This window comes from Fistularia commersonii, chromosome 9 (assembly GCF_037954325.1).
Source record: "Fistularia commersonii isolate RoL2024-O1a breed Wild chromosome 9, RoL_Fcom_v1.0, whole genome shotgun sequence".
Taxonomy (NCBI): domain Eukaryota; kingdom Metazoa; phylum Chordata; class Actinopteri; order Syngnathiformes; family Fistulariidae; genus Fistularia; species Fistularia commersonii.
The window spans coordinates 17,635,786-17,645,799 of NC_141292.1; the positions used below are offsets into that span (position 1 = coordinate 17,635,786).

At 42.4% G+C, this 10,014-nt stretch overlaps 1 protein-coding gene across 5 annotated transcripts; it reads left to right on the plus strand.

Annotated features, from left to right (window-relative positions):
• The first annotated feature begins 1,402 nt into the window (after positions 1 to 1,402).
• Positions 1,403 to 5,567, plus strand: ppp1r3b (protein phosphatase 1, regulatory subunit 3B). 5 transcript variants are annotated; one of them, XM_086153128.1, is made up of 4 exons: positions 1,425 to 1,502; positions 3,954 to 4,010; positions 4,112 to 4,268; positions 4,627 to 5,567. In XM_086153128.1, the coding sequence occupies exon 4, from the start codon at positions 4,654 to 4,656 to the stop codon at positions 5,392 to 5,394; it is 741 nt and encodes a 246-aa protein (XP_086009254.1). In that variant the 5' UTR covers positions 1,425 to 1,502; positions 3,954 to 4,010; positions 4,112 to 4,268; positions 4,627 to 4,653; the 3' UTR covers positions 5,395 to 5,567. The 5 variants fall into 5 exon arrangements, with proteins under 5 accessions (XP_086009252.1, XP_086009254.1, XP_086009253.1 ...); XM_086153127.1 differs by having other exon boundaries at positions 4,112 to 4,187; XM_086153129.1 differs by lacking the exon at positions 1,425 to 1,502 and adding an exon at positions 1,535 to 1,815 and having other exon boundaries at positions 4,112 to 4,187.
• Positions 5,568 to 10,014: the final 4,447 nt, after the last annotated feature.

Below are 10,014 nucleotides of genomic sequence, written 5' to 3' on the forward strand. Positions count from 1 at the left end.
AATAAATGCAAATTGATGAATGAATGAATGAATGAATGAATGAATGAATGATGATGGATGGATGAAGGAATGGATGGATGGATGAAAATATGATGATGGATGATGGTGAGATGGATGGATGGCCAAATGGATGAAATGGATAAATAAATGAATGAATAGATAAATTGAGTTAAGAGTGAATGGATGAATTGATCAGTGATCACCTTCCTCACCCTCATCACCTTTACCTTCTTCAGCATCATCTTCATCATCTTCTTCACCCTGTTCATCATCACCTTCCTCATCTTCATCATCTCCTCCTACACATTCTTCACCGTCGCCATCTGAAACTCCACAGCCCTCTGGCGCCCTCTAGCGGCCACACGGGGAACTACAACAACAACAAAAATCCACGATTCTAGTTACTGCTACTACTTAGAATACGATTACTACTACTACTCCTACTTATAATAATGACAATCATAGTAATTTAAACAAATGCAAAAAAGGGATAAAAGCATAATGGGGCTGTCATTATCAATATTTGCATAATTACGATTATTATCGTTGTCATTGTATTAAAAAATCAAATATATTAATTGCTAATAGCCAAAACATGAATACCCGTTCATGAAGTATTTATTTGTCACAGATATTTCTTTTGAATTATTTCAAATATTGGTTGAAACAGGAAAAGAGATTACCAGTGTTATTATTAATATTTATTTATGTGACTTCATAATCACGTCTACATAAATACACGTTCATGGAGATATTCATTTGTAAAGGAATTTCCTTTGAATTATTTCACTTGCTGATTGAAACACAAGACAATGCATTTTGACCTACTTTTATTATCAATATTATTATTAGTAGTAGTAGTAGTATTGTAGGTACTGCAATGTCTCAATTCTATTCTATTATTACGGAGGTGGGTGAAATGGCGCCCTCTAGTGGCGAGTATGGGTATGACATCCTCTGGGCACTGGCGGTGCTTGGACTTCGACTGTCGCCTGATCGTCCAGGTTCCCCCCGCAGAACCCAAATATTTGAGCCCTGGGTAAATATTGACCTCGAACCTATTTCAAAAGGTCTGTTCTAAAAAAGAGGCATCTGCTGACGGTGACGATGAAGATGAGGAGATTATGTAACTAAGCAAGAGGAGCCAGAATGGTGAAGGGAAAGAGATATCGATCCACCCTCACTATTCTCGACCTTTAAACACCCTAATAAATATTTTTTACTTTTTCTCCCTGAAGCTCTCCTCACTGCAAGTCAATGTCAAAGAACAATTATAAAAAGTAATTATAATCATAATAATAAACATGGCGTCCTTTTTGACCCTGCGGGGCTTCCGTACAGGTGACCTCTCGCGCTCGCTGCTGACGTCTTGTCGCTGATTGGCTGCCCGTCTGCGTTCACGTGAACCCCGAGTGCTGAGCAAACTCAGTCCGGAGGAGGTCGGACCGCGCCGGGCTCCGAGTACCGAACGCCGACCTGGATGGTTTGCCGGCGCCGCTCAGGTACAGTTCACCGACAGGTCGATTCCTTAACTTGTGTCTCGATATTGATATTGCTTACTGCTAAATTAGCGGCTGACACCTGGCTATTTACCTCTATCGACAGCTAGCCGCTAATAGCCGCCCAGGTAACTTCCTTGACAGCTGACTGGCTAGCGGCTAACAGCTACCAGTTAATTCATTGACTGCTGATCGCTTCCTGTTTATCCATTGACAGGTGATTGGCTGTCACCTGCCTCTCAATCTATCCATACCTGATCGGCTACGCTAGCTTTTGACGGCCGATCGGCTCAGCTAACAACGAACAGCTGCCTAGGTAGCGTTATCGACAGCTGATTAGCTAGCGGCTAACACCTGCCTCTTTAGCTATCCATATCTGATCGGCTAAGCTAGTGGGTAAGACCTGTCTGTTTATCTACTGACAGCTGATTAGCTACCGGCTAACACCTGTCAGATTGTCTGTCGTGACAGATGGTTGGCTAGTGGCTAACACATGCCAAGGTAGGTTTATTGACAGCTGATTTGCTGCTTGCTTACACCTTCCTATTTCTCTGATAGTATCACGTAGCATCTGCCAGTTTGTCTTTATTTACAGCTTGTCAGATGTAAACAGATGCCCAGGAAACTGTTTTGACCACGGATTTGCCATCAACTAATACCTGTCTGTTTATGTTTCTTGACAGCTGATTAGCAAGCGATTCAACGCTACCAGTTTACCCACTAACAGATGATTGGCTAGCAGCTAACACCTGTCTCTTTATCTATCCATACCCAATCAGCTAAGCTAGCTCTAATATGTCTGTTTATCAATTGACAGCTGATTAGCTTGCAGCTAACCCCTGTCTGATTGTCTCTAGTGACAAAAAAAAAGGTTGTCTGTCGTGACCGATGGTGGGCTAGTGCCAAACACCTGCCAATGTAGCTTTATTGAGAGCTAATCGGCCAACCGATAACTGGCCCAGATAACTGTCTTGACAGTTGTTCGGCTAGGGGCTAACTGCACCCTGTTTATCTACTAACGGCTGATTAGCTTGCGGCTAGCACTTGCCAGTTTTTCTTTCATGACAGCTGGTGGGCTAGTGGCTAACACCTGCCCAGATAACAGCAGTGACAGCTAGCGGCTAACACTTTCCTGTTTAATTATTGACAGTATCACGTAGCGGCTAACACCTTACGGCTGGTAAGCAAGCAGCTCATTGCTACCTGTTTATCCATTGAGTGCTGGTTAGCTAGCATCTATCATCTGACTGGTTATCCATTGACAGTTGATCGGCTAGTGGTTAACCACTATCTATTTATTTAAGTATATCCAAGTTTAATCTTAACAGCTGTTGGGCCAGTGGCTAACACCTGCCCAGCTAACTTTATTGACCGCTGATCAGCTCGCAGCAAAAATCTGGCTATTCATCTTTGACAGTATCGAGTAACATCGTCACGTTTATTTATTGACCACCGATTAGCTGACCGCTGGCGGGCTAGTGGCTAACACCGGCCCGGGAAACTGTTTTGGCAGCTGCTTAATTTGTGACTAACCCCACCCACTCTATCCTTTGACAGGTGATTAGCTAGTGGCTAACACCTGGCTGTTTATCTTCATTACACTCTGCCCAGATGCTTTCATTGATAACTGATTAACTAGCAGCTAACATTTGGCGTTTAACCTGGCGGCTAACAGTTTTCCCGTTCATCCCTTGACAGCTGATTAGCTAGTGACTGACACCTGCCTTTAGTACCTTGACAGCTGACCAGCTAGCAGCTAACCGCTACCTGTTTATTCAGTGACAGCTGATCGGTTCAGCTGGCAGATAAGATAACAACTACACGGGTAACTTCTTGACAGCTGATCGGCTAGTCCAGGGGTCGGCAACCCGTAACACCCAAACGGCCATTTTGACCCGGTTTCCTCGGAAAAGAAAACACGGGGAGCCGCAATTACTTTTTGACGCCTAAAATAAAGGTACCACTGTATATATTGCTTTTCATTACCTTCACACTTTGTATAAACAAGTGTGAAATGTGTTGCTTCTGAAATTCACAAAGTATTACGGAAAAAAAAATTAGATTTTATTTATGTAATGAACTCATTTTGAGCTTTGGGCTTTCAGAGCGTTTAGCGGAGCCTTGACCTGAATTTCAAAAATAAATTGGGAAAAAAAATCACTGTGTAAGTAAACAATGAAAAAGAAATATTTGCGAAATATCTTCATAAATATTTATTTTACCAGGTTTTATGGGACTTCTGCTCCTGAACTTCTGCGCACAGCATCTGCAAATCGGGACTTTACCGGCTTCCGCGAGTGTGACGATATTTTGAGCGGCGAAAAATAAAAAATATAATTTTATTTAATATTTCAAGATCACAATAATCTTCCAACTTAGAACTAAAAGTTAAAAAAAGGAATTACCACAGATGAAATACTCTTCAATTAAATTTTTATAATTTATTTTCCCAAGCCACTCGGAGCCGCAGTGTAAAGATGAAAGAGCCGCGGGTTGCATACACCTGCCCAGGTAACTGTATTGACAGCGGATTTGCTAGCCGCTAACACTGCCTTTTTATCTATTGACAGTAACAGGTAGCGGCTAATACCTCCCTGTTTATTTATTGACAGTTGATTAGCAAGCAGTTAAATCCTGCCTGTTCATCTTCATCGACCTTCGATCAGCTAGCAGCCAAGAGCTGCCCAGGTAACTTCATAGACAGCTGACTGGTTAGCGGCTAACAGTTACCTACCTATTCATCGGCAGCTGGTCCACTCAACTGCCCAGGTATCGACAGCTGATTTGATAGCAGCTAACCGTTACCTGTTTATCCATTGACAGCTGATTAGCTAATGGCTAACAACTACCTGTTTATCTGTATAGACCACTGATCAGCTTAGTTACACAGATGACTTTTTTGACAGTCGATCGGCTAATACCGCCCATTTATCTATCAGAAGCTAATCAACTAGCTGCTAACAGCTCAGCTAGCGCCTAAAAGCAGAGCGAGACATTTAATTGAACCGACATCTCAGGCGACTTTTTTTGACGACTCGACAGTAACTTTAGTCAAACTGCTGCTCAGGTAACCATAGCAACAACAGCTCAGGTAGCACGATTGACAGCTGACCTCCTTGTCCGCCAGCCTCCCGCCCGTGCGTCCCATCATGCCATGGCGCTGCCTCTCTTCCTGTCGTGCGAGAACGTGCTCTTCAAGGCCCCCCGGAGCTCCTGCCTCCGTTTCCAGCTGCCGCGGCCGGATTCTAGCGCCGCCAGGAAGCAGGTGACGTTCGCCGACCACCGGGGCCTGCCGCTGACCCGCATCAAGGTCTTCTCGCAGTTCGCCGACCCCATCGCCGTCCCCCTGTGGGTCCAGGAGGCGGCGGGCAGTGCCGCCGCCGCCGCCGCCGCCGATGAGCTGGTGCTGGATTTCCCCCAGCCGTCATCGGACTACCTGCTCTTCAGGCAACGTCTGGAGCGCGACTGTGTTTGCCTGGAGCGCTGCGTCCTGCAGGGGGCGGCGCTCGCCGGCACCGTCAAGGTGCGCAACCTCTCCTTCGAGAAGTCGGTGCGCCTGCGGTTGACCTTCGACACCTGGACCAGCTACACCGACGTGGACTGTGTTTACATCAGGGACTCGTACCAGAGCTCCGCCCACGACACCTTCTCCTTCCAGGTGCCGCTGCCCGACACCCTGCGACCGCCGCAGCACGTGGAGTTCGTCGTGCGCTACAAAGGGGGCGGCGGCGAGTTCTGGGACAGCAACCGCGGCCATAACTACCGTGTGGTCTGGTCGTCTACGCGGCGGGACGACGGCGCCCTGAGCCGCTCGGACCGCCACGAGTGCTACGGCGGCGACTTCCCCGATTGGCCCGGGTTCGCCGCTTTCGACGCCGTCTGCCCGTATTACTGACGGTGAACACCAGCCGCTCTCGTAACAGGAAGTAGCCTAGCTTGTGTTTGTTTACACTTCCCGTAAGATCCCTTCGTCGACTCGGCCTTCCCCGCTTCTGTTGTCGGGGAAGACTGCATTTTTTTTTAGATTTTCAAATACAAGCTGCATTAAAAATAATGTTTGATTTTTAAGCTTGAATTTTCATCATTTTTTTTTTTTTTTTTTAAAGATGTTTGTTTGTCCTGCCCTTGTTGTCATGGTTACACTGTAAATATTCATACCATTCGTCCTACATTCAAGGGGGCGGAGCCTAGCCTAGCCCAGCTGTGATTGGGCGAGTGGTTCACCTTGGATCGGTCCATTACGGGGACACATTTTGAGGCATACAGCCCGAGGTGGTACGTTCCAGAGAGCCGTCTGGAAGATGCTGGAAGGGACTTTTTAAAATCTCATCCCGCCTCTGAATGTAACATCCAATCAGCACGCAGGGATTTTTTTTTTTAATTTTTTTTTTTTTTTTTTTTTTTTTTTTTTTTTTTTTTTTTAATTTTATATATATTTTTAAGTTAGGTTGAAATCGCCTTGAGTTCAGTCATAGAATTGAATTTCATGTGATTTTTTTTTCCCCCCCAAAAAAAGCTTCTTTAATGCATTCCCTATGGGCGTGCACGTATGTGCCTTTTTCTTTGCGCTGTCGTGTTGACTTTATATCACGGATAATACTACAGATATATGGTATAATTGTTTTTTGTTTTGGGATTTTTTTTTTTTTATTTTAATCACTTTTAGAGCAAAATAAGCAAGTTCCTCAGGTGGCAGCCAATCAGAGCACAGTGTTCTGTATCATGAACACTGTGGGAAAGGTTTATAAGAATACGAGGAGGGTCACTTTTAATTAAATGCATAAATTAAATACATAAATTAAATACATGCAAAAAGATTATTAATAAATAACACAAGGAAAAGTCCATCCATTTTTTATCGCTATCTTTGCCTTCCTCCTGCGCACTAAAACCAATAAAAATACATGAATTAGCCACATTGTTTAAGCTGCAGTGTTCAAAAAAGTGAAAAAAGTAGTAGCTTGTTTTCCAAAAATGGCGGTAGTTTATTTATGCCCAGAAATATTTGGACAGTGACACAAGTTTTGTTATTTTAGCAGTTTGTTATTCAATTCTTAGGCTGAAAAACAAGAAATCCATCAGAGAGATAGCAGAAATGTTTGGTAATCAACAGTTTGGTACATTCTGAGGAAAAGAAAAAACAAAAGTGCACGAGTGAGCTCGTGTTTACTGATGATATTACAAATTGAGAAGCGGCCGGATGAATTGTGAAAAGTGTATCGGGATCTACTTTCCGCTAAGATTCAGCCAAATGCGGCAAAGTCGATTGGACGGTGCAGCACAGCGATCCAAAACAAACTGCAAGAGCAAACCGGGAAATTGTTAAAAGAAAGAAATGGTCGAGTCAATCGCCAGATTTCTACACAATGGAGCGTGCGTTTCTTCTTAACCTGAAGGAAGAAAAACCCACAAAAAAGCAACAACTGAAGACGCCTGCAGGAAACGCCTGGCAAAGCATCGACGTCCACGGGTTCCAGGCTTCAGACGGTCGTTGCTTTGCGAAGGATTCTCGACAAAATATTGAAAAGTAACATTTTACTTCGGGTTATGGTTATTTGCCCAATTGCTTTTCTTCTTCTTTCGGCTTTTCCCTTCAGGTGTCGCCACAGCGAGTCAACTTTCTCCATCTAACCCTATTCTCTGGATCCTCCTCTCTCACACCAACTACCTTCATATCTTCTCTCACTACGTCCACAAATCTTCTCTTTGGTCTTCCTCCAGACCTCCTGCCTGGCAGCTTCACCTTCAGCAACCTTCTACCCAGATCTTCACCATGGTTTGGACATGAACACTCCTTTGTTCATGTCCAAAACATCTCAATCATCACTTTGTCTCAGTCATACATGTCCTGCACCCCTGTGACAGATTCTTCTTCTTCTTCTTTCGGCTTTTCCCTTCAGGTGTCGCCACAGCGAGTCAACTTTCTCCATCTAACCCTATTCTCTGGATCCTCCTCTCTCACACCAACTACCTTCATATCCTATCTCACTACGTCCATGATTCTTCTCTTTGGTCTTCCTCCAGACCTCTTGCCTGGCAGCTTGCTGTTCCTCTGATAGACTCATTCCTGATCCTCTCCATCCTGGTCACTCCCAAAGAGAACCTCAACATCTTCATCTCTGCAACCTCTAGTTCTGCCTGCTGTCTTTTGGTCATTGAAACAGTTTCTAGTCCAAACATCATCGCTGGTCTCACCACTGTCTTGTACACCTTTCCTTTTATTCTGGCCGATAGTCTTCTATCACATAGAACCCCTGACACTTTTCTCCACCCATTCCAACCTGCTTGGACCCGTCTCTTCACCTCTTTTCCACACTCTCTGTTGCTCTGGACTGTTGACCCCAAGTACCTGAAATCCTCCGACTTCTTGATCTCCACTCCCTGTAGCCTCAGCGTTCCAATTGCGTTCCTCTCATTCACACACATATATTCTGTCTTGCTGCGACTAACTTTCATTCCTCTCCTTTCCAGAGCATACCTCCACCTCTCTAGATTTTCCTCCACCTGTTTTCTGCTCTCACTACAGATCACAATGTCATCTGCAAACATCATGGTCCATGGGGATTCCCGTCTAACCTCATCTGTCAGCCTATCCATCACCATTGCGAACAAGAAGGGGCTCAGAGCTGATCCCTGATGGAGTCCCACCTCCACCTTGAACCTCTCTGTTACCCCTACAGCACACCGTACCAGTGTCTCACAGCAAGCATACATGTCCTGCACCAGTTTAACATACTTCTATGCCACTCCAGACTTCCTCATACAACACCAGAGCTCCTCTCTTGGCACCCTGTCATATGCTTTTTCTAGGTCTACAAAAACACAACGCAGTTCCCTCTGGCCTTCCATGTACTTCTCTATTAGCATTCTCAACGCAAATACTGCATCTGTAGTACTCTTTCTAGGCATGAAGCCACACTGCTGTCCACAAATGCTGACTTCTGCTCTCAGTCTAGTTTCCACTACTCTTTCCCATAACTTCATTGTATGGCTCATCAACTTTATCCCTCTATAGTTGCCACAATTCTGCACATCCCCTTTATTCTTCGAAGTAGGAGCGTTTCTATAGAAATTCCTACCCCTTGAATTAAACCTTAAAGTCTGCACTTTAATTCCATTTCAAATCCAATGTGGTGGCATGCAGAACTCCAAATCACGAAGATCGTGTCTCTGTCCAAATATTTCTGGGCCTAACTGGAAGCGTCCACCGCCGACTCCTTTGTTAAGTTAAGTTGAGTTGCAGGTGGTTTTTCTTTTTCAGGGTTTCTCTATAAAAATATCCTTATTTTGTGAGTCTTGGGGGGGTTTTGGCATGAATGGATTTGTTTTCTGTTATTTTTAAATTGAGAAAATTCATTTAAGATACAAACGAACCCACTTCCAGAGCAAATGAAATTCATATCTTGAGGGACCACTGTGTATATTTTTATGTATATTTAAATATATACAGCTCAAAAAATCACCTCTATGAACTCACAATGTCCACTTAGGAAGCAACACTGATTCATTTTCACTTGTTTTAAGGACATATTACATTAATGTTGTTGTCCTGTTGGATATATGTCCATTTATCTATTTGTTTCTGTGGGAAAAAAAGCTAGTTGTGTTCATACTGAAGCGTTTTATTCAGGGAAACACGCTGATGATGGTAAAACATCTGTTTATTGAGCAATAGCTGTTGTTGCCACTCTCAGAAAATTAGAATATTGTGATAAAGTTCTTTATCTTCTGTAATGTAACTACAAAAACAAAAATGTCATTGCATTCTGGATTCATTACAAAATCAACTGAAATATTGCAAGCATTTTATTATTTTAATATTGCTTATTATGGCTTACATCTTAAGAAAACTCATAAATCCTATCTCAAAATATCAGAATATGTTGAAAAAGTATTTTTTCTTTTTTTAATTGCATTACAGAAGATAAAGAGCTTTTTAAAGAAGATAAAAACTTTATTACAATATTCTAATTTTCTGATACAATCCTGTGTAAAAAATGTCATACATTCTGGATTAATTACAAATCACCTAAAATATTGCAAGCCTTTTATTATTTTAATATTGCCGATTATGGCTTAGATCCTAAGAAAACTCAAAAATCCTATCTCAAAATATCAGAATATGTTGAAAAAGTATTTTTTTCTTTTCTTAATCGCATTACGGAAGATAACGAGCTTTATAAAGAAGATAAAGAACTTTATCACAATATTGTCATACATTCTGGATTCATTACAAATCAACTGAAATTATTTATTAATTTTTAATGATAAATTATTATTTTAATATTGCTGATTATGGCTTACATCTTAAGAAAACTCAAAATTCCTATCTCAAAATATTAGAATATCATAAAAAAGTCATTTTTTTGTTTTTTTAAATGCATTACAGAAGATACAATATTCAAATATTCAAATTCAATATTCAAATAGCCAAAAATTTCTGATACAATTCTGTCTCAAAAACGTCATAAATTCTGGATTCATTACAAATCAATTCAAATATTGCAGGCATTTT